The sequence below is a fragment of the Drosophila mojavensis genome, unplaced genomic scaffold, assembly GCF_018153725.1.
Source record: "Drosophila mojavensis isolate 15081-1352.22 unplaced genomic scaffold, ASM1815372v1 contig_136, whole genome shotgun sequence".
Taxonomy (NCBI): Eukaryota; Metazoa; Arthropoda; class Insecta; order Diptera; family Drosophilidae; genus Drosophila; species Drosophila mojavensis.
Genome location: NW_025318667.1, coordinates 25,467,501 through 25,495,027, shown reverse-complemented (window position 1 = coordinate 25,495,027; position 27,527 = coordinate 25,467,501). Strand labels below are relative to the sequence as shown.

The following is a 27,527-nucleotide window of genomic DNA, read 5'->3' as shown; positions in this document are numbered from 1 at the left end:
AAGGAAGAGACGGCTGCTGCTTGGCGCAAAATGAGTAGAGATTAAATTAAATTAAATTATAGAAACCGCCACGTTAGGGCCAAGCTGTGTAATGTAACTGTCTGCTCGCAGCACCTGCAGTAATAAGGCCAGCTGCTCCCACCCCTGCGCTCCACAACTGTTATAATCCATTTAGAGTTTCGGCTGAAGTTTGGCTAGCTTTGGCCAAAGATGCGCTCATAATTTTGCGGACAGTGCTGCTGCTGCTGCTGCTGCTGCTGCTCTGTGGCTGTGGCTGTTGCTGCTGTCATCAAATTATGCATAGGTTAAAACAACAAAGGGCGACCTGGCAGTCGCTAGGAGTGCAGCGCCGCAGGATACCTGGCCCGCCGGCTCCGCGTATGGTCGACTCCGTGCCCCGTGCATAAGTGCTGCTTGGTGGCGGCCAGCCGTGTTGTTGCAACATGAAAAATGCATGCTGCATGCTGCCAGGATTGCATCCGACCATGGAGCGGGACGCGCGGGCGTGCTTTGAGGGCATGACAACTCGTTGCATTTGCACACTTGCAACTGGCGACACACTTGCCACAGTGCTTAGGCGCAAATGGCGTAAGCCCAGCCTAAAAGCAGTCAACACATATTTCAGCTGCAATCAGCGCGCCAGCGAGCTCTGTCTGTGTGTGTGTGTGCTGAGTAAAAGAATGAAAAAAAAAAAAAAAAAAAAACGAAATAAATAAGCAGACAGCGTGCAAGCTAAAAGGAAACTCAACTTGAAGATAAATGCAAATTTCAGTTGCACTCAAAAGCAGCGCTGCCAGCGTCGCCGTCGCCGTCGCAGTCGCCGTCACTGTTTTTGTCATTTCCGCTGCAGCGCTTGCTGGCTGCATCATATATTTTCGCTCTTCTTGAAGGCAAGTCGAGTATATTTGGCTCTTGAATTTGCTGTCAGATGATTTGACTTTTCAATTGAGGCAACTTTGTGCCATGATCGAAAAGTGGAAAAACTTGTCTGGCAGCCCTTAAAGGCTGAGAGTTTGCTGTTAATTTGCGTGGGCATGCGGGCGAGCATCCGTCAGTCGCTTATGGCCGACTGCTGTAGCGAAACGGGTCTCTTTTTGCTTCTTTTCTCTACACTTTTTTTTGTCAAGAGCTGTCTTCCTTTTGCGGTTAGTCATACTTCCTCGCTGGCATTGCGATTCTATTGCCGGGTCTTAAAACTGTCCAAATGGCTGCGCCGGCAGTGGGCGTGGCGTGGCGCCCGGGCTCATTTGGCCGACCAGTGGAGGCGGCAGCGACAAAAACAGACAACAGCTTCATTTATCAAAACGCACTGGCCGCGTCGCATCGTCAGTTGTCCTGCGCCTGCCACCCCGTTGCCCTCCAGCCTTCAACCCTTCAACCCCCCCACCACCCGAAGCCGACAGTCCACAGACCCAGCCCAACCCCAAAGCGGCGCATAACCTAATTTTATGCCAGGCCGAGCCGCCCAAATGGCAGTCGGGCCAGCGAATGGGCCACTGGCGGTTAAAGTGTTTGGCTGCATTGCCACTGCCGCTGCCGCTGCAGTTGCAGCTGGCAAACATGCAACAATTCGCGCACAATGTTGCATGCGAGTTAAAGCCAAAAGCCAAATGCTAAATGCCAAATTCCAAATACCAAATACCGAATTCCAAATACACAGAAATAAAACACAATTGCTTTCAAAATGTTACTCCAAATGTAATTTGCACTGGCCAAACAAACAAAACTAATCTAATTTCACACACGCACACACACACACACACACAGAGACACGCGCGCGTAGTAAATGAGATAGATTAGTAATACCCTAACCAATGCTGACCCTTGACTAGGTAGCATCTGCAGCATGATCCAATGTAGCCCTAACATATCAGTATTATATATTTGCTTACTATGATTTTATGCTAGGAGGAAAATGAATTTAACTATGATATTGAAAAGTAGTTAATCAATTAAAGGAAAAATCTAATTATTTTATTTAATATTTGCTATTCAATAAGAGGAAACAAGAAATTAGTTGTGATATCTAATATTTGGCTTAGTTCATGTTATATTGTATATGATATCATACTATCATAATATCCAGATGCTAAGTTCAACTGAATTGAGTGGGTGTCTTCCACGACTTTGCCAGCTGACAAGATATGTATACATCTATATTACATATATATTACATTATTTATATTTATTAGTTGTTATACATTGGATTGTATATTGGGCATTTTAGGTAGACTATACTGTTTCGGAAATTTAAACCAAATATCAGTCAGTATCCTCATTAAAGAATACTACGATATCAGGTTCAGCTTATCGGAGAGCAGCACCCAGAAGGACTTTGCTCGACCATTCTTTGAGCTTTAAGCAAATGATAATGATATTTTTTCTAATCTCTAATAGCAGTCAAAGTTTTATTCTTATCATGTTGGCAAACTGCTTAAAAGGGTTAAGATTATAATATAGGTCAATAATAGAATGTTATAATATATATCACAGTTGGTAATATTCGTATATGAGCGATAAAGTCGAAATATCATATTATGATATTATAGGAAACTTATCTAAATTTAAGTAGTTTCCCAAGATTATCCTTGGATAATGGCTTGCATAAACTTGATATCTTGATACCATGATATTTTAGATATATCTTATCATGATATGATATCAAATCATCCTGCCAAGCTCCGCCAAAAATATCTGTAAGGTTTCACTTATAGCTAAAGCTGACTCGAAATTGATGAATGTAATCGTAATGATGATGAAGAATATTCCAGTGAGGGGAGCGAATACAGTATGTGGCGTATATATATGATTTGTAAGTAATACATATGCAAAATTTGATGAATGCTTATGCCTGTAATAAATTATAATAAAATATTTTTGAAATAATAATAATTTACTAGCTTCGGCGGCAATAAATCATTGCGGAGTAGAGGAACGAGTTGTTGGAATGAACCGAGCAGGAAGACTGGAAATAAATAAATTGATAACGAAAAAAAAAAAGAAAGGAAATAGAAGACGCTACAAGCGAAGCTCGGCAATCAAGTAATCTCCAATTGCTCGAGCTTTGTTCGAGTGTCAGCCTCGATTATGGGGCTAATTGCCAGGAGGATGTACTATGCAATTAGGCGAAGCCAATATGTGTACATATGTATCTATGTGTGTACACACACATACATATATCAGAGGTCAATTGGCTGGCCGTCTAATGACTTTCAGCAGCCACTGTTCGGGCCAACTTATTGGCGGCTCAGAGGCCAAAGGAGTGCCCAGGCACTTATTGTATAGCAAAGAGCATTCGTGCATTCCAACTTGACTCGATTCAATCTGCCCGCGGCAGAAGCGGCCGCCGCATGGCAGTAAATAACATACAAATCGAATTGAATCTCGCCCTCTCTCTCTCGTTCACACACGCACACACACACACTCGTTTCAATGCATTTTCATTTGTGTAATTACATTGGCGCATTTTCAAACAACAATTAGCGCGCGTTGGCAACTCTGGCTGTGGTACGCGACTCGCGTTTACAAAACGGCGCAAAACTTTTCAACAGAGGTCAGAGAGCTAACAGTGGGCAGGGAGCAGGGAGCAGGAGCAGGAGCAGGAGCAGGAGCAGGAGCAGGGAGCAGGAGACTGGGCGCTGTAACTGGGGCTGCAGGTGGCAGGCTGTAGCAACATCATCAATCATGCATTTGAAAAGTTTATTAAAGAGAGTGCGAGAATGTGGTGGCATTCAAAGAGAAGGAGCAGTCGAAAGAGTAAGAGTAAGAGTAAGAGTGAGAGTGGGAATGGGAGAGGGAGAGGAAGAGAGCCAGAGAGGGAGTTGCTAGAGTACTTAAGCGCTAAAAGTTTTCAATAGCTTTTGCGCTCGCTGGCTAACAAACTAAGTCGGGTAAATGTTGAAGCAAAGTTTATGCAACTGCACACACTCACACACACACTCGCACACACACTCTGGCAGCAACATCAATTCAAATTTGGCCGTGAAAGTCGACAGCGACGACATCGCTGATCACATTTCAATGACACAAGTAGGCCGGCAATTGGGGAGCGTGGGGCAGAGGCTTCGAGTGCAGCAGCAGAGCAGGAGGAGTGGCAGAGTTTCGTAACCCCCACCCCCAGCCCCTTTGTGGTTGCATGCACGAATAGCTCCCGAATAGCTCTCTCCCGCTCTTGACTCTTGCTGCTGTGCAAAGTTTTTGCATTGACTTTGTCGACGATTTTCACTTTCCCTTAGAAACTCGCCAGCCCGAGTTTTGCGTGTGGAAATATTAATTCATTTCCCTTAATAATAGCAAAGGTGACGAGCAGAACTGCTCTTTCGTCTTGATTTACTGAGGCGTTGCATAAATAATACAAGATTAAATGAGATGTGAGATACTCAACTCAATATATAGCGAGCTACATAAGGCAAACGATTTTCAGTAGCATTAAGGTTTACTTTTATATCGCATTCCTGAGATCTTTCATAAAGCAAGCAAAACTGAATTCATGGTTAGGGTCTAAGATATTTGATATTCTAAGAGATCTGTTGAAACATCTTTTAGTATTTTAAGGTTAGAGTTTGAAATATTTCTAGATGCTCACCCTAACCTCAAGTTCTAGGGGTGCCATTAAATTTTCTTTTAGTAAATGAAGGTTAGATTCTAAAATACTTCCCCTAGGTCTTTATAATCTAATCTTAGGATACTTATCCTTCTGGGAGAACTAATAAATATTCTTTTAGTAGGCTAAAGTTCGGTTCTTGAGATCTAGGCGCAGTATTTAAGCATCTTGAGATTCTTGGGATCTAGGCAAAGGAATGAAGCATCTTTAATGTGTCTTATGAGACCTATCAATAAACAATTCCTAGACAAGCAAGAGTATGGCAAGCTTAAGACACAGCTAAATCGCTGGGTATATCGAAGTCTACATACATCGAATAGAAATCGCTGGCCACTTAGAGCTCGAAAGTGCGCTTCCTCCCCTCCATTCGCCCGTTTGGCACTTCATAGCGCGCACATAGTAAAGTTAACGCAAATGCTTCGATTGTTGGGCATTGCGGTTAGAGCATTGCCATGTTGTGCCATAAAGTTAGGTGGCACGTTGCAAGTGCGTTTATCTCTATTTCTATCTGGCTCTTTCTCTCGCTCTGCCACGCTGCCACGCTGCCACTCTCCCTCTCCCTCTACCGCTCTCGCTCAGTTTTTGTGAGTTGCCTCTAGTGTTTCTGCTGCTGCACTCATGAATCATGCCAAAAATTGCGGCGTCGCGACGCAAGCGACCCAAATTCTGATACTTGCTGCACTTGAAGCGGGTAGACGACAATGACAACAACAACAACAACAACAACAACAACAACAGCTACAACAACAACAACAACAGCAACATCGATGTTGGCCATGAAGACAACGCTGCAGACATTGCAGACTTCGACTTGGACTTCGACTGCAACAGAGACTGCGACTGCGACGGCGACTGCGACGGCGACTGCGACTGCAATGAATTTGTCGCACTGCCACTGTGCTACAAAAGTGGGCGTGCTGCTGGTGCTTTTCGCCGCTCGAGTCTGTGGCACGCCCCATTTTGCAAGTGGCGTCGTCGTAGCACTTCACTTTTCTATATTAGCGCCACGTAAGTGCAGCCGCAGGGCGTGGCAATTGCATTACAAATGGACGAGGGGGAGCTGAGTGCGCAAATTACACCATATCCTACGGCCACCCACAGTCAGCCAGCCAGCCACCCACCCTGCCCTACTCCACCCACACACCCATATCCACAGAGAAGAAATGAAATACAGCGACAGCGAATGAATGAGTATATACGAATCAAACATACGCTACAATGGGCAGGAGGGATAAATGCGAACATGCTGAAGGATCTTAGAATTATTATTTTGGATTCAGAGAAGTCTGTCTTGGGGAATAATCATATTACTAGGTGCAAAAAACAATCCAAGATTTTTCTACTTCTGCAACTCTCTTAGGTTGGGAATGGATCTTACTTAATCTTTACTTGAAATTCGCTTTTGGATAGCTTCATCGTCTACTTTATTATTCTGGGTGGACTGTTGCAATTAAAATAAAACAAATAAAAATAAAACATCATTGCACGAAAGCTCTAGTCGAGATATTATATAAGATTTAAAATAAAATACAAAATTTAATGCAATAAATTTGAGCTTCGACAATATATTTACTTGATATAACTTGGGTCTATTTTTGTAACTAAAAAACCACTCCCTATTTATGCATTTTAGATATTATGAATTATGTGAAAAAAAAAAAAAATAAATAAATAAATATAATTTCCATATTTCATTTCCAAAATTAACCAATTAATTAAGGTAATTCTGTGTGCATTTTAGATATTATAAATTGTTTGAAATAAAACGTATAATAAAAATTAAATGTATAAAAAAATCAATAAAAAAAAAAAATAAAAAAATAAATAAAAATAATAGAAAATACAAAAAATAATAAAAAAAATAAAATAAAAATAGAAATAAATAAATAAATAAAAAAATTACTAATGAATGCCATATATGTATTTTACGGCAAAGTCTATATGTATTTTATATATTAAAAATTTGTAAACAAAAAAAATATTTATTCTAAAAAAAAAATTAATCAAAAAATAATTTCAGACTTTTATTTCAAAACATTTATTTGTCTAGCTCATCTATTAGTTAACTATTTCTAAGGCAAGCTAAGGAAGTTCATCAAATACATTTATACATATAACATATCATATTACATATTGGAGATGCCTATAAAAAGTGCTCAGTGGTAGAGGGAAGCGTGTTAAGAGAGATTTGAATCTGCTTTACCAAATGATATCGTAGAATTCTCAACTGGCTAAAGTTGGGCAAATGTAGGAGAGATGATGATGAGCCGATTGTTGATGATTGATCTGGAAGGGTGTTTTTTCCTTATAAATAATTAACTTGGCAAACCGTATTGAGGAAATCAAATTTGTTGTTGTCTTTGCACTAAGGAGCTGTCTCTGATCTTTGGCTCTTATCTAAATTCCGCTTCAGTGTGTGCTTTGAATTCCAACTGACTTTTGTCTGTGATATGTCAAAGCATAAGTAAGAAGCTCTTTTTGTGCAGTGTAGCCATTGAAAGAAAGAAAAAGCGAAAGAAAAAAAAAACGAAGAAGAAAAACGTCGCCAGCGGCAGTGGAAAATTGCTCTGAGTTGTCGTCTGGCTGCTGATGCTGATGCTGATGCTGTTAAGGGCGTTACTTGCATCTCCTCACCTAGAAACTGCACTCCCAACAGCTGTATGGGTGTATGTGTGTGTGTGTGTGTGTGTCTCTCTCACACTCGCTCTCTATGTGTGTGCGTGTGTGTGTGTGTGTGCTCGTTTAATGGCCACAAAGCGGAAACTGGAGCGTGGCAACTGACGGCGACGTTGTAAAAATTGCTGCAGTTGTTGCTGCTGCATTAGCAGCCATTTGCAGCAGCTATTGATGCGTCCTGCTCTCACCCTATCACCCCTCTCTCTCTCTCTCTCTCTGCCTCTCTTACTCTCGCTCTATGTATAGCGTGCTTTAGTGCTATTTATTTATGTTTGCTGCGGTGTCTGCTGGCCAGCCGAAATGATGACATGAAAAATTGTGTTGCCTGCCTTTGGGCGCTGCTGCTGAGATTTCGATTGCCAGCCCGAAGATGCGAAGAAGCAGAAGCAGAAGCAGAAGAAGGAGGAGAAGGAGGAGAAGAAGAAGGAACCGAGCAGAGCTTTTCATGTGCTTCATGAATTTATGGCTTTTTAAATCGAAAGAAATTCGTTCGCCAGCCTCGCTCACCAAATGTGCCAAAGTGGGTGAGGCGCACCACATCGAATGCTAATATGAAACCAACTACAACATCAGCAACAACAACAACAACAGCAACACAAATCAACATGAATGCTAAGCGCTCAAATGCTCTGTTCACACATATGCTCTCAAACTAAAAGTGAGGCGATTTCATCAATCGGTCAGCTCTATAAGCTGTAAATCTGTGACCATAGCTACTCGCTGACTGACGGACTGATTGATGGATGATTGACGCACAGCTGGATTGCTTACCGCGCTTAGCTCGGGCCCAAAGCTGAGCTAGCCTAAAGTTTGTCCCTGAAAGAACTCAGCTGCATAGAAAACTCCGAAGAGATAAGGCTCAAATGTACTGTAAGTACTATGTAAAACATTTATTTATTTATTAGAAATTAATTTTAATCAAAAATTAAGTCTAACTTAAGAATTAAGTCACTATGTGCTATGTTAAATAAAACTAAGTCTAACAATTCAGCAAACTCAAGTCGAGACTGCTCGACTAGGAGATTCCTTTAAACCTTCTAGTTCTTCGCTTCTTTTAGGCATGCACAAGACACACACACACACACACACACACACACACACACACACACACACTCACACTTATACACACTTATATTCTCTAACTTTCAGCACAGGAGAAAACAGTTTATATGAGTTTATTTGCCAATGCACAAGTCTCTAGTACATTTTCAATAACACGTTCTTAGGAATAGGGGAAGGGGAACGAAGGAAACTCGATCGCGCGTATTATAAACGGATCTTCAATATTTCTAGTCACGAGTCTAATATTTTCTGAGGTTGATGGGCTCACATTTCAGGTCAGGCGGACGGCTAGCTCATCGCCCTGATTGGGAATATACCTACTTGTTACATATATTTCAGCATATCCAATATACCCTTATTTCACATTTTCAATAAGTTCTGGGTATACAAGTATTTTTGTATCTAAGATCTACGATCTTTTTCAATCTGAGATCTACTTCAACGTGTTTGATGGCGTTTATAATATTCACGAACCATAATCTGTTTTTTCTTTTCTTTCACATAGCAGAGGATAAAAGATAAAAGATCTGGCCTCCTCTTCTCCTATATGGTTGTCTTCTTCTCTCATGTATTCTATTTCTGTTAGCTTTCTCTCGTCAATTGTCTTTTCTTTCCTTCTCTGTTATTATTGTTCTGTCTGCTTTCTTCAGCTATCTTCTTTTTTCTTGTCGTATTTTCTTTACTCTTTTCCTTTCCTCAGCTTTTGGCTGCTTTCTTTACCTTCTCTGTATTCTCTTTCTGTATTTCCTTAACTCTTTCTTTTCTTTCTCCACTTTTACTTTCTTTCCCTACATTTCGCTTCACATTACTTCTCTTCTACTTCTCTATCTATTATGAGAGAGGAAGGAAAAAAGAATAGATTTTTCCTTCCTCTCTCATAATATATTTTTCTATATTCAGCGAAACGAATCAACTGCATTTTCCGCTTTCGGGCGAAAGAAATGAAACAAAGAGGTATAACCACGAGTGCAAACGCACATATTCAAGATTTATGAAGACTTTTGCATTTTTATTTACGATGCGAGAACAAGCAAACAGGCAGACGTAAGCTGGGCGCACGTACATAAATTCGCGTTAGCCTCAGGTCGTGCGGCTCCTTTTTGGCTGGCCTCAAGGCGAGGGATTGCCTTTAATTGCAGTCCAGCTCCAGCCTCGGCTTCAGCTTGTGTTTCAGTTTCTGTTTGAGTCATAGGTTTGGGGCTGGGGTCTGTCGGGTCTGTCGGGTCTTGGGCTGGGCTCTGTGTTAGGGTTTGGTGTCGGTTGCAGATTCGGTTTCAGTTGTCCTCTCGCAGCTAGCCACAAATGTTGCCGCGCCATTAAGCGCAACGCTGGCAGCGACGCCAGCAGCGCCTGCGGTGTCAACTGCGATGCCGGCCTTGGCGACGCGACGCTCATAAAAAAGAAAACAAGAAAAACGAAAAAAAAAAAAAAAAAAATGAAATCGACGACACGCACAGAGTAGGAGGCGTCGTCCGACAACTGAGCCGGGGCAGGCAAGGGGTCAATGTGTGCGTGTGTGGGTGTGCGTATGTGTGTGGGCGTGGGCGTGGCTGCCTTGTGCTAGTTTCCGTCTGTGCAGGCAGACAAAATGTTAGCTTGGCACAGCTGCGGCCTCATTTCATGGATGCTGCTAAACACTAAAGCTGGCAAGGCGACCAAGTCCGAGTCCAAGTCCGAGTCCTAGTCCGAGTACGGTTCCGAGTCCGAGTCGGACTCGGTCCAAAGTCGAGTCGGAGGCGTGTCGCTTGTGTCTGCCCGTCGTCTGTCTCCATATATCCTGCTGTTAGCTGGCATTGTCCTTGCTGCTGCAGGCAGCGCTCGGCGAGCTTCGGACTGCGAGCTGCGCGCTGCGCGCTGTCAGCTGTTAGCTGTTAGCTGTTAGCTCTTGGCTGTTAGCTCTTGGCCACGTCCAACGCCCAAAACTCGATTTCATTTGCACTTTCCATTTCGTATGCGTCCAGACAACATGTCTCCTAATCTGCCAATGCCCTGCATCCACTCCACTCGGACCGCCTCGCCCTTGCCGTCGCCCATCGGTTGGTTCGTCCCTCTCAAGTGCCAAATAATATGTGAATAAGCGCGTGTGCGTGCGTCGAATAACAATCGGCAGGAGCCAAGGGAAACGGGCACTCGTATGCGCATTCATGTTTATAAAAGAATGATTATCATCGCCGGAGATTTGTTTTCTCCGCCCCGGCATTTCCTATTCTCCTTTGTATTATTGATGGCATTTTGATGTCAAAGCATATGAGAAGATGTTTGATATGTGATCTTATGGATCTTCTAAGTGGTGAACCCATTGAAAATGGGAAATTGGGATTGTGAAAATGTATGTTACAGGCAGAAGGAGGCGTGGTAGAAACCTAAAGTATATTCTTGATCAGAGCGACGAGTTGAGTCCGTGCACATCATACGCAGTATGAGTTTATCATATTTCTTCGTAACTCATCCCACTTTGTTTTTATCGATAATAATCGATAATTGGAATTTGTAAGAATAATTGAAATCGCAATATTATCCTATTTAAGAACTATATGTAATGTATCGGCAAAGGTATAGAGCTTTGTGACAATTGAGTACTGGCAATAATATTTCCATAGGTGACTTATGAGAAAAAATTGTCTTTGCCTAGGCTAATACAGATATACTCTGCTATCTCAAATACAATGAGATATACGCTCTTCAATCTCAAGTTCTGTTAGAAATATACTCTTCTATCTCAATTACTGTGAGATGTATACTCTCCTAAATTGTTAATATCTTTTGATATACTCAATGAGCACGTTGCAAATTGGTAAATTTAATATATTTATTTCTCTGTCATCAATCAAGTCTTGTTGGTTAACGATTTACATATATTACTAGTTCCACATGTGTTTCCCATTGATTTTGAAATATTTTCGTATCGTGAGCGAGTATTGTGCAGTCGAATCCGCCCGACTGCTGTAGGCCGTGACTACTTGCTTTGTGGGTTAGTAGTTCAGCCTCAGGTTGCTGGCATAAAGGCCCAGTGCAGGCGAGTACCCCTATGCGACCCGCTTGGCCTGCGCTCGCCCGCCTGGTGCTGCTGGGCCGTGAAGATCCCAACTTGAATCACTCGAGTGGCTGACTGGACAGCCCCCGAAATGAAACGAGAATGTTTCCAGAGCAATGTCAGGCGATTGTTTTTGTTGTGCTTCGAGTGCTTTGCCTTTGGCTTTGTTTGCGTTAGCACTCGAGCCATTCGAGCCATTCGAGGGGGTCGAACTTTTGGTATTGGGTCGAGGCTTGCTTTCACTGTTGCCATAGTCAAGAGGCGACAGATGATGCAGAGGCGTGGTCGGGGTCGGGGTCGGGGTGATGGGACAGTGGACAGGGGCGAGTTAATAAATACGAGTATGCGGCACTTACTTGATATAAATGAAAGCACAAGAATCATATCTATGGTCACTTGAAACCACTTCATCTCATTTCCCTCTGCGCGCTGGTGTCGAGGGCGTTCTGGGGCGTGGCAGCGACCTTGTTGTTGCTGCTGTTACAGTTGTGAACAGAGCTGGTTAATAATGTTGTTTGTTGTTATATTTATTGTTGTTGTTGTTGCAGATGCTGTTGTTGTTGTTGTTTTTGTTGCTGTTGTTGCATTTGTTCTCTGTTGCAAGCTTCTCTGTTTCGATTTGGTTGTTGTTTTTGTGCGTTACATGCATTTCAGTTGTTGTTGTTGTTGTTGTTTATTTGGCAGCATTTATTTACATGTTTATTAGAACTCATTTTCCATTGTCACATAATTTTCAACGATTTACTGGGTTTATGCCCATTGTGCATTGTTCTAGCTTTCAGTTGTCGTCGATAAATTTATATAATTAAATTAGTTGCATATTCGTTTGTTTGTTTGTTTGTTTGTTGGTTTGTTTGTATGTATATCTATTAAGTCACTACAACATATACATATATGTACTATATATACTAGACTTCGTTTGTTTTATTTATTCCGTGTATATATATCTTGTAAATACATATATTTGTTTCTTGGCAGTATTCGATTAAAATTCTTTAAATGGGATTTCGCTTTTTCCTGGCCAAGTGTTGCCTCTGTTGCTGTTGCTGCTGTTGCTGTTGCTGCTGTTGCTGTTGCTGCTGTTGCTGCTTCTCCTGTTGATGCCCGCTGCCCTGGCCTTTGTTTCATTCTCTGCCGGCCCTTTCTGGCTTTTGCTGCTATCAACTTTTCGCTAGCTCTGCAAATGAGTAGAAATCAAATTAATTAGTGCTTTATAATTGTTGTTTGTCATTAAGAATATTTCACTCATTGTTGTTCGAGACGAACAAATTTCACAAGAATTAACGAGATTTGCCCATAAAAGGTCACTATAATATTCAAAAAAAATAGCAAAACACTGATCATGGTCGACTGGCAAATACCCTGCCCTACCCTGCAGGCGGCCTGATACAACTAGAGCTGCCACAAAACCTGCCACATCCCCTCAGCTATTTGTCGCTTCGGCTCTTACAGAGCATTCCAAGAACTTGCTGCTTAATCATTTGCCTTTCCTTTTCCTTTTTTTTTTTTTTTTTTTTTTTTGGGTATTGTTGCTGCAAAAGTTTGTGAACATTTCAAATGAGCTGCTTTCGGGCATCACTTGGTTCGCTTTGGATATCCTCTTTGGCTTGGATACCCTCCCTGCCTAGGCTACGCTGTACTACACTTTGACGGGTCTGGATAAAGCAGATCAACAGGATTGAGCGAACTGAAGTCGAGCTGAGTGTGAAGTGTATAAAGTATAACAAATTCGCAGAAATTGGGAGAGCGAACTCAACTTGACGTACAATTTATAAGTGAGAATAAAATATATTTCCAAAAAATACAAAGGGTTGTCAAATGTCTATTGTATATAAGTATATTCAGAATATATAAATATTCTAATATCCGTTTCAGAGAAGCCTTCGTCTATCTGTCCACCTGTCCACCTGTCCATCTGTCCACCTGTCCACCTGTCCACCTGTCCACCTGTCCACCTGTCCACCTGTCTAGCTGTCTAAGCTGCCTCCTTATGCAAACTAGTCTCTGGAATTGTAAATTTCTGGATAGCCCTCACTCCACGCTGATGGGATAGTAGGGCTAAGGGTATTTCAGAATTCGTTTGAGCCAAATAATCTCTCCCCCTTGTCCTTTGTTCGTCTAGTTGTTCAACATTTTCTTATGCAAATTCATTTTAATTATCATTTTGCGTTTTGCGTTTCTTTTGGGCACAAATTGAATTGTTTGGCGACAGCACAGAGCAACAACAACAACAACAACAACAAAAACAAAAATATATATGACAAAACGAGAAAGAGGGTAAAGAAAACAGAAACAAAAACAAGAAGAAAACAAATTAAAAATATAAGAATAAATATATTAAAAAATGAAAAATTGTTCCAGGCTCATAAACATTTTGTGAATTTCAATTTGTTTACGTGGCTCAAAGGCGCTTTTGGGCTTATGCTCGGGTTTCCTCTTTGCCAAAAACCCCCCTCTACCCCCCAGCGAAAACCACCCCCGCCCGCTTGGCCGTGACATGCGGGCCGTCAGCTCACCTTAGCCATTGTTACGCATAATTTAATTTATAATTCGAGGCTGAGCGTGCGCTAAGCCCCCGACTTAATTGTCCTTTGATATAGCCTAGATGAAAATGACTGCCCGGGACGGGCTGCTGAGCCGCATCAAATGTTCATTTGCCTGGATATTTCACATCATTTACACAAGATTTACGAGTCGAATGGGGGCGGGGCAAATAGTGAGCAGGGGGCGGCGCACGGCAATTGAGCTTGAACGCTCTTAACGTGATCTTAATTGCAGCTCAAAGAATCGATCAACTGCCAGCGTTGCCAGACAGTTTTACAATTTAATTATCGCCAGAGCGTTTAAAGTTGCCTCAGCCTCAGCCCCAACCCCTCCGCCCCCTCCCCCTTGGGCAGCTGCTGTGAAATGAGCATTGGAGGCGTGAAAAGCATTTCGGAAGTAATTTGGGAAAATGTCATGCATGCAACGTGGCGTTGTCGTCGGAAAACGCGACCCCGCTGCCAGCCCCGTCAATGCTGCCAAAGCGGCGGCCCTCCACGAGCTGTCAAATATTTAAAGGAAGCCCCACAGTGGCCTGCAGCCAGCCAGCCAGCCAGCCAGTCAGCTAGCTAGGCAGGTGGCATGATGCGAGCTACGACGACACGTTTCTGATGCAACAAAAGATGCCAAGTGTCAATTTAAGCAGGCGTTGCCTAAAAAGAAAAATATCGCAGAGGGCAGGCTCGGCGAGAGAGACGCCAGCACAGGCAACTCTGCCCGGGGGCACCCTACCTTGCCTTACCATACCTTACCTTGCCTCTGTTCCTAGTTGCTATTCCCATTCTTAAGCTCATCTTCCAGCTCATTCTTGTTCGCATTGTCATTCCCATTCCCGTTGCCTGCTCACGCTCACGTTCACGTTCACGTTCATGTCCTCGTTCGTCAGCCCCTTCCCATTCCCACACCCACTCCCGCTCCCATTCCCATTCCCATTCCCCATCCCCACTCCTGCTCAACGTGCTCGCCCTGGCACTTGAAGCAAAAAGCCAACGTTGACAGCGTTTAAGACGCTCGCTTGGGCATTGTCCTTGCGTGCCTGACTGGATGCCTCACAGGCTGCTTGGTTGACAGCGCAAGGCTTCGCTTTCGCTTGTCCTGACCTGTTCCTATCCTCGCCTGTTGTCTTTTCATATTAAATGCATTGCAAAAACACGAACAGAGACGAAAATTGAGAAAGCGAAAAATTCGATTTTTCGTCAACGGCGGCTGACAACTTCCGTTAGCAGCGCAACAATGAGAGCTACCCAGTCGTACAGTGGGCCCCCAGTGCCAGTGCCAGCGTCTGTCCCAGTCCCAGTGCCAGTGCCAGTCATTCAGCAGTCATGACAGCTCTCCCGCCCAGTCACCCGCCAGGGCTTGGCCCGCAACCTTCCAGCCGACATCCTCTCAACCTTTGGCCCCCTCTCTCCTCTCCCCACTCTTTGCGTCGCCGCTCATTATGAGCGCTCATTAGGCGGCGCTCGCGGCATGCCAGTCAAAGAGGCACGACCCCAACAGCAACAATGTATGAGCCGTTATATTGTTGTTGTTGTAGTTGTTGTTGTTGCTGCTGCTGCTGCTGCTGCTGCTGCTGGTGCCGTTTTTATTGTAGGCCATGAAACGTCGCGCCGCCTCGCTTTGGGCATAGCAATTTATTCATGCAACATGCAACGCTTAATATTTGATGAATCGCCGCTTTGGCGGTCAAAGTTTCATCCAGCTTGATCTATATGCATAAAAGACTTTTTACTGATTGGCTAATTGGTAATCAGCCGGCGAAGCAGGTATTTTCCTTCAGGAAAACTCATTTGCAATGCATTAAGAAAACAGTCAGCAAATACAGATTTATTAACCTTGGACTAAGTATTAGAGACACTCGAATCTAGTATATGAATGATGATCTGAATAGGACGCGGAATAGGTCTAGGGAAAACTCAAGGCCACAGATCAATGATAATTGAATTATTGAATCATTTTTATGGGATCTGCATTTTAAATTGGAGTTGTAAGAGGGCGAGCGCTGAAGGGAAAAAGAAATGAAACCTAAGGCGGTCGGACGTTGTTCTAATATCTATTTATCCCTTCATCCGTAGAAAAAATATGCAAATAGTAGTCATATCCAAGTACTGTGTGTAATATTTGATTTTTTATTTTCAACTTCAAAGTCCTATGAAATTAAAAAAGTGTAAATGATAAATTTAAAAATTACCTTTCCGACGAGGTATATGTCAAGGACGTACAGTCGAGTCCCGATAATTCGAAATGGCAAAGGGTCAATTTTTTTCGAACTACACAGAGATTCAACTTATCGAGAATTATCGAGAACGAACTTTTTTTTTTTTCAAGGGAATAGAATTTGTTTCGATTTATCATGATTTTTTATGAAGCTGTGTACAAATTATCGTGACTCGACTATATGTTTATATGAACGTCAGATTTTTTCATGCAAGGTGAAATATGCAACGTATTTCAAAACAACTTCCCTTTGACTGGGAACAAGTCTGAAAGCAAATTTACATATTGATGACATTTGCTTTGTTACAAATAATATTTCGAATAATATAGATCTGGCATCACATTATATTATTGTAGGCACAGGTCTTAAATAGCTTATGGACTAAATCGACATTGGGCTCCCTCATTTATGCAACTCAAAGTGAGTTTTTGCGGCCAATTCAGTTCACATTTCCCATTTTTCTGCTGCGCATGAGGCAAGAGAAGTTGACCTCTCGCATCTGAGCTGCTCTCAGTATCCCATTCGCTGGCGCTGCTGATTTAGCTATTATTACATGCATATTTTGTGTAATGAGTGCGATTAGCATTCTCAATGAAGTGGGGCTAACAATGTGCTCGGCATTTCTAGCTAGACAATTTCTGCTGCTGCCTCTTTCGCTGTTGTTGTTGTTGTTGTTGCTGTTGTTGTTGTTGCTGTGTCATCAACATAATCAACATTTCAAATTGAGCGCCACTATTAGTTGTGCTACTCACGTACAGCCCTAGTCTCTCTATCCCTATCTCTATCTCTATCTCTATCTCTATCTCTATCTCTATCTCTATCTCTATCTCTATCTCTATCTCTATCTCTATCTCTATCTCTATCTCTATCTCTATCTCTATCTCTATCTCTATCTCTATCTCTATCTCTATCTCTATCTCTATCTCTATCTCTATCTCTATCTCTATCTCTATATCTATCTCTATCTCTATCTCTATCTCTATCTCTATCTCTATCTCTATCTCTATCTCTATCTCTATCTCTATCTCTATCTCTATCTCTATCTCTATCTCTATCTCTATCTCTATCTCTATCTCTATCTCTATCTCTATCTCTATCTCTATCTCTATCTCTATCTCTATCTCTATCTCTATCTCTATCTCTATCTCTATCTCTATCTCTATCTCTATCTCTATCTCTATCTCTATCTCTATCTCTATCTCTATCTCTATCTCTATCTCTATCTCTATCTCTATCTCTATCTCTATCTCTATCTCTAGATAGTTCTAGATTTTTATTATTAACTCTTCCGCTTGGCTTTGCTTTCCAAAGCCAGGGCCACGCCCCCTAGGGTGTTGTCCTTGCCGTTTGCCGTGTGGCGTTTGCCATTTTGCTATGCGCCTCTTTAATGTTAGCCACTTTACTTTTTTCTTTCCCTTTTTTTTTTTTTTTTTTTTTGCACTGTCGCATTTTTGCAGCATTATCCTTTCGGTTTTTGCTTTACGGTCGCTTTCGCTTCGCTTTTGGCTGCCATTTTGGCTCATTGTCTACTTATTTTGCAGCAGTTGGCTGCCTCTTCGATTGCCGTGCCACAGCCGTGTGTCCTCGCCCTCGCCCTGGCCCTCGTCCTCGCCCTAGCCCTAGCCCTCGCCGTCGGCCTCGCCCTCTTTTCGTGTGCCCTTGTGCGTGCGCCCCCGTGTGGCACGTTGTCCTTGTCAGCAGTTCGCAGCTCGCAGTTCGCAGTTCGCAGCAGTTGCCTTGCAATGTCTTCTGCATTTTTTTTTTTTTTTTTTTGCGGCCTGCAATTCTCTCACAACGCACACGCAGACAATTTTGTGATAACTGCGTCTGGCAAGGCGACAACAACAACAACAACAACGACAACGACTGTGCCACTCTGGCATGTAGGTGACACGCGACCCAGCTGCCAGGTCGCCCACTAATACACCAGTTGTTCCCAGATCCTAGTGCCCTATTACCCATTTCTCAGCCCTATCTCCCCGTCTCAGTTATAGTCTTAGCCTGTCTGACTTCGCCAACGCCTTGGCAGTTGATTTCTGTCACAGCTGCTGCTGAAGCAGCCGCCGCTGCTGCCTCTTCTGCTGGTGCTGGTGCTGCTGCTGCTCCTGCCACTGCTGTGATTTGTGTGTTTCCTTGTCTGTCCCACATTTCTTTTCGCTTCTGTTTGGGGGTAGCTTTAAAATATATTGCTTATACGCACTGTGCGCCAGTTGCGCCGCATTCTCGCATTTGGCCATAATGCTCTTGTATTTATAATGTTTATATACATATACGTATACATATATATATATATATATATGTATATCTGTATATAAGCCGTTGGATTGCCGGCATAATGCGGCCATATATCATGAGGAAACTCAACTCAACTCATCTCAACTCAAACTCAAACTGAAAGTGAAAACCGAATGTGAAACTATAATAAAAAGATGAAAGCTTGCTTTTATACAATCAAATACCCACTGAAAAAGGATGAACAAATATGGGTTCGGTTGGTTTTGCTTTCGCGTAATGTAATGGAATGAGATCTAGATCTAAATGTGTAAATTAAAACATACTGTCAAATAGAACAAAATGTCATCAAAGAAATCATTGAACCGTGGAAAAAGTCTATATATATATATACCAAGAATCAAGTTAATCTAAATTTCTTTGTGTGTACCCCTTCTTTGGCAATGTAATTGACGACTGACTTCAATATCTGAAACATATTATTTTAAAGTCAGTCTGACAATGCGTATCTCGAATTATATAAATTCCATTTTATCCCCGAGCTCCTTTATGCCATCCGTGCGTGCTTTTCAGGCCAAAACGTTGCGGAAGTCCACCCCTGATACATGATAGCCGGAAGCATCGAGCACGACCTCAAGGCGCCAGAAAAGCAGACAAAATCGAAAAGAATCGAAAAATACCGCGACAGACAAGATTCTGACCTAATCAGCCTGTCTACGCATCCGGATGCTGCAGTCCAAAGATCTGAGAGCTCCCACATTCTATAACTGGGAGCGGAATCAGATGTCACCATCTCCAAGAACTTCTTTGCCGTAGCTTGACTTCAAAATTGATAGCTTATCCTTTTATTCATAAAAAGTACATATATTATTGACCTGGGCAACGAGCCGAGTCGATTTAGCCCTGTCCATCTGCCTGTCTGACAGCCCGCCCGTCAGTACGTCTGGAAGTGTGAACGCGTCGATCTCAGAAGATATAAGAGCTAGACACTTGAAATTTTTTTCTTACGTCCGTGTATATCACGCGGACATCGATTTTGTTTCCAAAAATCGATAACTACTCACGTATTTTTATCGATAAAAAACCTTATCGGAAATCAGTTATAAGATTATGTATCCTAAATCTTTAGAGCTAGAGTCACCAAATTTGAAATGAAGTTTCATGCTTATTTTATTGAATTTCGATCATACAGCCATCTCTTATTTTGTTGTTGCTTCTATTTCAATGCTAGAAGCTAGTTTACAAAATTTATCAAGAAATATATGGGAAACAGAGAAGGCATATCAAATCTAATCACGTCGACATTTTACATACATCGTAGCTAATGTTGAGAGATTATTTTGAAACATTCATAGTTGAATGAATACAAAATAAATAATTTTAAAATTTAAATAATTGTTTATAAAATCATGGAAAAGAGCAGCGGCCCCTATCAAAAAAGCAGCTCCAATAAAAGCAGCAGCAGCAATGCATTTAGCAGCAACGAAAATAGTAGCACCATTGCAATCAGCAGGCGTGACTATAATTCCGTAGGCTGGAAGGCCCATCGAGTCATAGAGCGCAGGGAAATGAAGACCATCAATGTAGTGCTGAATAAACTACTTAAGGAATGCGGCTGGGAGGACGAGGTTCGTCAGAAGGTGCGAGCAGTTTGGGAGAGACGAGGCATCGACGCTAATATAAATGATGTCCTCCGCGAGATGTTGCCAATAGCAAACAGAGCGGTGCCCCCAATCGTGTACATGGAGCTGGAGCTGCACCTGCGCAATACCCTGCGCTCGCGCTATAAGCTTTAGATTAAATAGCTTAATGAATTCATTCATGTGTTAGATATATGTAGCTGCATACACTTTACACTTCTGCATACACTGCACTACATGCACACTAAATAAAAAAATTTCAGTTTGGAGTAAATGTATCTTAGCAGCCTCCATGAAATATTCTAAATTGGGACGACGAGTTGACAATTAACAAATTGATCGTACGTCCGTCCGGGTGATCGCACTGAGCTTGTAAATCACTGGAAATTGTCAATATTTGTTTCTGTATTACATAAGCAGAACGATCGATCATTATCCTATGTCCGCATTATCCTTAAAAATTATCAAAGTGTTCAACTGTGAGATCTCATTAGACCTTTGAGGAAGTGATATATCGCTTATTATCTGCTTACATAAGAGTCGAAATAGGCACACACACACGCATAGACACTCATGAGCTGCAGTGTAGGCTTACTATGGGTACTTGATTGTTTAACAACCTCATACCCCATACGGTATATATTCTTGATCAGGATAACGAGCAGACCTGACTTAGCCACATCCGTCTGTCCGTTTGTTTGTCTGTCTGTCCGTCTGTCCATCCGCATGAATGCAAGCATCTAAAGAGATCTATGTATTCTATGTTATACCTCAATAAAAAAAAAATAATTTCTATTTAAATGAAGTTCTAATAAACCAGTAAAACGAAAAGAAGTTTCATTTTCTTATTCGGTTTACTTCTGAATTCGCAGCAGCGCGACATATCAAAGAATGTATATATTTATGTTTATATATATGTAGGGTATCTATAGGTCTGTCATTGTGGAGGCAAGAGTATATTTCAGAAACGAGTGGAGAGAAAAAATAAATTTGCCTAGGCAAACATTGAGCAGAGAACTCCACATAGCTGTATATCAATTACAGGGTATCAGTGCGTCTACACACCCACACGCATCACTCGCTCTATCGCAGTGACCTTCGCGCTGTCTTGCTCTCGAGCTCTCGCTCTGCCTTATGCAAGAGATGTGGTCACAATTTGAAAGCGCTCCATCTATTTAAATCGCACTTGAAACGCATCCGCTCTCTGGGCCACTAGAGCAGGATGCGCTCTCGCGGCGACTGGCATCGGGCTGGTTGGCGCACAAATGTTTCGTTTAATGCACTCACTTAATTTCATGGCTAATTCTGATGGGCGCCCATCTTGGCCGGCTTAGCCTGCATTTCCTAGTGGAATTTCGCTCGCATTTCGGTCGCATCTTTCGCTTGGACAGCGCCCGTTCGCGCGTTGCTTGTTGTGGCCTTACGGTCAGCGACAGGCGACCTGCAGCTGGCAAGACTTGAGGATGCTCTCTCCCCCCATGCCCCTCTCTCTCTCTCTCACTCTTAGCCACCATCTTATTGACAGAGCCGAGTGCCACTTGACTGTCCTGGCCGCCATTTTGTTTGCTTCATAAACAAAATGAGGCACTTGGAAAATGCTTGACATCATGTTGCTGTTGCTGTTGTTGCTGCTGTTGTTGTTGCTGTTTACAGCGGCATTCAAATACAGGCAAGCCGTGCTCAACGCCGGCGACGTTTGCTTTGTCATTTGAGCAACTGCTGCTGCTGCCAGGTGAAGTAGTTGTTGCTCTAATTAAATTGTGGCCAGCTTCATTATGTAGCTGATGATGAAGGGTGGCCGGTGGACGGTGGACGGTGGACGGTGGGCTCAGCACGAACTGCAGCCCTTGCTCCAAACAAGCACCCCTCCCCTCCCCTCCCCCGACCTTGTTGACAAATGTAAATAAATCAAGTTAAATAATTACCGCTCGCAATTGTCATCTCGTGCTGGGTTATAAAACTTGTATAACATGCACGCCACTGGCCAGCGCAATGGCCACGCCCCCCATGCAGTTAGCGCCCACACAGCACACACATACATATATAGCTATGCTTGTGTTTGTGTACACATGTATTGGCACGCGTCCATTTTGGCCGCTCGTTCGCCCAGCAACGGAAGCTAAACAATAAAAAAAAAATGTAATAAAAAAACTTTTTGTTTTACATCAATGTGGCTCCATGCCTCGTCCTCGCCTCGCCCCCCCCCCCTGCCCCCTCGCTTGGCCGGCAAACTGCATACCTTGAAACAGAAATTGTTTTGCACATTTTCAACATAATTAAAACATTTTGCTGAGCACACACACTCACACACACACACACACTCTCTCACACACACACACAGATACACTCCTGCATAATGGGGGTCACTTCCTGTTGGCGCGCAACTTCCGGCCATTGCAGCCGTTTGACGTTTGCCGCCAGTTGACTCAGTTAACCAGTCATAGACGCCCACTCGCTGGGGATGGGCGTGGCTGCCGACGGCCAGTTAGTGCAGCTGGCATGCGAATTGCATTCACATAACTTTCGGCACCATTGCCGCAAATAATAAACTCGCCTCTCAGCACGAAGAGGCCGCGATGTGTGAATAGTTGCCATATGAATGGCATGCATGCCGAATTTGGTTGGCTTATTCATTTGGGCACTTACATATTGCTCAGCATTTCACGGCGAATAGCTTGCCGGCACTTGGGCTGCGATTGTGAATGGATTGGCATAGATTCGCATGCCTTAGCATAGCTGGCAAATATTTGTGAATAGCCAGCATTTAAATAGTACTTGATTCAGGCACTCAGTTGACATATTCGCACACACTCACACGCACACACACGCCCACTCGTTCACAGTCTGGCCACAATAGGCGACAGCGGGCTCTAATGCCATTTGGGCCGCAGGCAGATGCAATTTTTCGACCCAAATAAAGGCAAATTTTGCGCATTAACTGAGCCATAATTGAATGACGTATCATAAGCTGTCCACGCTGTGCCCTAACACTGTCACACTTATGCCTAAACCATGCGCTGGGGGCGTGGCTCGTTGAGCTATAGCACATACGCGTGACATTTCGTTCATTGGGCATTGGATATCTCTCTCTCTGTGTGTGTGTGTGTGTGTGTGTGAATGTAATCAATTATGCTTTTTATGTCATATGCCATGAAAGATGGCTCTGTCATAGCTTGTTGTCGCCTTGTTCGAGCAGCAGCGGCCGCGACAACATTAGCGTCAACAGCAGCAACAATAGCAACAGCAACATGCCCGAAACATGCCTCTATGAGGATGATGAACTATTGCGCTAATTTCCATGTAAATTTTATTAAATCCTTAATATGAAAATAATAGCACAAACAACAAACCAAAAGTGAGCAAATCCATCAAACGACATCCGCATGCCCAAGCGACATCCTGTGACATCCTTTTTCTATAAGTGATCTTCTCTATCTATCCTCAGTCTCTCTATCTCTTTCTCATTATTTCTCTTTCTCGTCTCTCTCACTCTCTCTCTCTCTCTCTTTGTCATTATTTGATTTCAATAAACTACGATATTTACATGATAAGAGTATAATACCTCATAAAAATTAATGATGTTTTATTGTATATCTACTATATGAGTGACAACGATAAAAAGACTCAGAAATGTAATAATAAACATATTTAATATATGTTTGTATATTATTATAATTTAGTCTTTAGTATTTAGTATTTAGTATTTAGTATTTAGTCTTTAGTCTTTAGTCTTTAGTCTTTAGTCTTTAGTCTTTAGTCTTTAGTCTTTAGTCTTTAGTCTTTAGTCTTTAGTCTTTAGTCTTTAGTCTTTAGTCTTTAGTCTTTAGTCTTTAGTCTTTAGTCTTTAGTCTTTAGTCTTTAGTCTTTAGTCTTTAGTCTTTAGTCTTTAGTCTTTAGTCTTTAGTCTTTAGTCTTTAGTCTTTAGTCTTTAGTCTTTAGTATTTAGTCTTTAGTCTTTAGTCTTTAGTCTTTAGACTTTAGTCTTTAGTCTTTAGTCTTTAGTCTTTAGTCTTTAGTCTTTAGTCTTTAGTCTTTAGTCTTTAGTCTTTAGTCTTTAGTCTTTAGTCTTTAGTCTTTAGGCTTTAGTCTTTAGTCTTTAGTCTTTAGTCTTTAGCTTTGTAATATTTGATATAGAAGAAAAGAGTTCCCCAGAACTCCAATATAAGTAAGTGTAAGAGTATTATATACGTATTTAATTTGTGTAGTAGATGAACAGGCAAAGCTCTTCTGGTGAGCTCAGGTACAGGCAGAGAGATGATATCAGTATATACTATTGACTTAGGCCAGCTATGTATATTTTTATACCCTGAACCCATTTTCAATGGGAAATCAAGGTATAATGGTTTTGTTGAAATGTATGTAGCAGGCAGAAGGAGGCGTAGCAGACCCCACAAAGTATATATATTCTTGATTTCTCAAATATTCAATATAATATGTAGATCATATGCTGAAAGTTTCATAAAATTCCGTTTAGTCAAAAACTGCAACTGATGTTAATTTCATTAATTGTTTCAAAATTTTTTTATATTTTCATAAATGAGTTTTCTATTTAATTTATATTTTTAAATACATCGAAATTGAAATTTTAGCCATACTAAATGGTCATTTTTATTAGTTGGGTTCAGGGTAGTATCTAGTCGAGCACTTTCGACTAGAGTTTTCTTACTTGTTGTCTATGAGTAGATGGGCTAAACTATACTATCTATTCCTATAGTCCTTCTGCCTATCTATGTAAAAGACTTGATATATAAAAGACTACTCTTTGCACATCTCGAGCTACAAACATATTTTCAATATTCTCAATATCCTAAAATGCAAAGATTTCAGTGCAAAGTATGAGCGTGATATGAACACCCTAGGGGAGTGTCTTTATATACAATGTTGAAGCTCTTCTCTTCATATATCAAGTGGAGGATAATAATTGTCTAACAGATTGAGCTATTAATGGTTCATCAGTGAGTATTTTGCAGTGACCTGAGGGTCGGGTGACAGCAATTTTCCTATTTGTGTTGTATGGACTCAGTTACTGTGGATGGGGCTGGGAGTCGGGCTGAGGATGGGTCAACAATAACTTTGACCTCGCATATTTGAGCAATTTACAAATTTCAATTTCGCTTTTAAGGTTAATCTTATTGGTTCATTTGCATATTTGACGTCGCACGCGCCCAGCGCCACGACGCGCTGTGCCATCAATTTTGCGCACTATTTGGCATGACCATCGTTATGCCGGCCGTCAGCTTCATCAGCGCCATTATCATTATCATCGTCGGCTTCATCAGCTCCAGCAGCTCCAGCAGCACCAGCAGCTCCATCAGGCTCAGTGGCAGCTATTGCTCTGTTGCCTTTGCCTTTTTATATTCCCTTATTAATTCCTCAACGCGTTCATCTTCATCTTCATGGCTTCTAAGCTCGCCTTTGTCTGGCTGCCTGTGCGTGCTCCTAGGTGCCCCACTCTCTCTCTCCCTCCCTCTCCCTCTCTCCCTCCCTCTGTGTGTGTGTGTGTGTGTGTGTGTGTGTGTGTGAGCGCTTGTATGTCGAAGCTTTCAACCTTTTATCGCTTAAAATTTCAGCAAATATTTTGCGTCGGCTTCGATGCTGCTGGCATGAAAATCTCATTTAGTCCATCAGACAGCCGCTCCTTACGTTTCGACCCGTTCGTGTCCTTTAGCCCTGTCATGTGACATGGCCAACGCCCGTCAACGCCTTGCCCTGAACTATTAGCCCCGTTAACAAAATTAGCACACACACACACACACACACACACGTTGCCTGACAGGGCCTTGAATTGCTTTATTCTTTTTTAACTCTTTGTTTTTTTCCTCCCCGCTTCTCATTCTTTTTGATTTTGTTTTTTTTAGTCCGAAGCACTCTGCTCAGCATTTACTCCGTTCAGCGATGGGGCATATCAGGACTTTAAGCAGCTTCCAGCTGACAGCGCCTGTCAATTGTCGTTGAGGTGCCCAGCACGAAGAAAGCTGCGCCACAGTGGGTCAAGGACCAGACACTGAGGCACACTCGAGTGCCACAGCAGCTCAGCTCCGAGTTCAATTCCGCAAGTGCAGCCCCTAAGTGGCTGTGCTCCGCCGTCACTCGGCCCGGTCCGGCGGATGTGACAGCCTGACAGGCGGAGATGTTACGTTTTGGGCCACTTGAAAATATTAATTGATTTATTTATAATATCGGGCTCGCGATATGCCGGCCCGTGTGCCACTGTGCGCTGCCTCTGTGGAGGGGGCGGGGTGAGGCTCACATTGAGCTCAATGCGAATCAGCTAGGAAAACAAAGTTTAAAGCTTGTCGCTTGTGCCGGCGGCTGCTTCTATGACAAAGACGACGTGGCCAACGACTAGAAAAAAGTTGACGCTCCAATGTTTTTGTCATTAAGATTTTGCCACGTCTACGGCAGGCACAACGCCCAACCTCCCACCGACCACCACCCACCGCCCACCGCCCATCGTCCGCCCACTGCCTGCAGCAGGCAACCCCCAACCGCTGGGGTTCGTTGGGCTTCGCTCAGTCATTCTACGCTTTGTGCTAACGGATTTGTCAAAGGCATTAAGACGAAATCTCGCGCAAACTGGGCATCAATCATGGCAACACACACTCACACACACACGAGCCCAAAGGCCGGGGCAAGGACAAGCGCCAGAGCCAGAGCCACAGGACCAGCACACAGAATGGCTCATATAGCTAGCAAAGGACTCTTCCGGCAGATGTATCTTGCTTTCAAGCAAGCCAATTTTTTGTTTTTATCAACCAGACTCCTCGTTTGTGTGTGTGTGTGTGCGTGTGTGTGTGGAAGGTGAACAAAAAGTCTCACTCATCCTTTAAGCCATGCATCGAATTTGGTCAAAAACAATCAACTGAATGAGCGGCCAATGAAATACAAATTCAATTTTCAGTCACCTCGCCACACGACCAAATGCCGCTTGTTAAATATGCATAATTCGGAATTACCCCCGTCCATGCAGTTGCGGAATGGCAGAGTGCTATTTAAATAGTTCATAAGTGCCTCAGTTGAATCAGAAATAGAAAAATAACTGATTGATTTTCCATTATGGTTTGTTGGCTTTTCCAATTAACTGCGCTAATCAACGAGAGCTATTTGCAAATAGTCGAGCAACTGCAACTGCAACTGCAACTCGACTAGCAGATACCCGGTACGACAAAGGCAAAGGATATATCATGTAAGTAAATCAAAGCTCAGTCATGATAGATTGAAATATGAGTGAGCTGAAGCTGCTTTAAGTTATGGACTCTACACTAAAGATTCATGCAAATCTATATAATTGTTAACCAGTTTTTATAATGATGTATGCCATCTCTCTCAAGCGCCTTTTTGATTGATAAGACTTTTTACTGTTTGATTTTGGGTTTCATTCCATTGCCAAAACATCTATTTTGCAATAGATTCAATTGGAAATGTGCTGGTATTTTATTTTTCACTTTTCAATTTTCAGACTACCTTCCATTCAACAAGCGAGAACATTGTCGACACTCATTCCAGCTATCCAATAGAAAATAT

At 42.5% G+C, this 27,527-nt stretch overlaps 1 protein-coding gene and 1 long non-coding RNA gene across 3 annotated transcripts in view; both read right to left on the bottom strand.

The window, feature by feature from the left end:
* The window catches only part of LOC6584690 (acetylcholine receptor subunit alpha-like), a 67,064-nt gene extending 54,819 nt beyond the window's left edge, over positions 1-12,245 (bottom strand). The window contains exon 1 of the mRNA XM_002010298.4: positions 11,732-12,245. Coding sequence (XP_002010334.3) covers positions 11,732-11,786 — 55 coding nt within the window. The 5' untranslated portion in view covers positions 11,787-12,245. The remainder of the gene's footprint in view (positions 1-11,731) is intronic.
* A 55-nt stretch (positions 12,246-12,300) lies between these two features.
* Positions 12,301-27,527, bottom strand: part of LOC122757833 — a 62,546-nt gene continuing 47,319 nt past the window's right edge. For both annotated transcript variants that reach the window (XR_006358007.1, XR_006358006.1), the window contains exon 3: positions 12,301-12,552. This is a non-coding gene — a long non-coding RNA (uncharacterized LOC122757833). The remainder of the gene's footprint in view (positions 12,553-27,527) is intronic.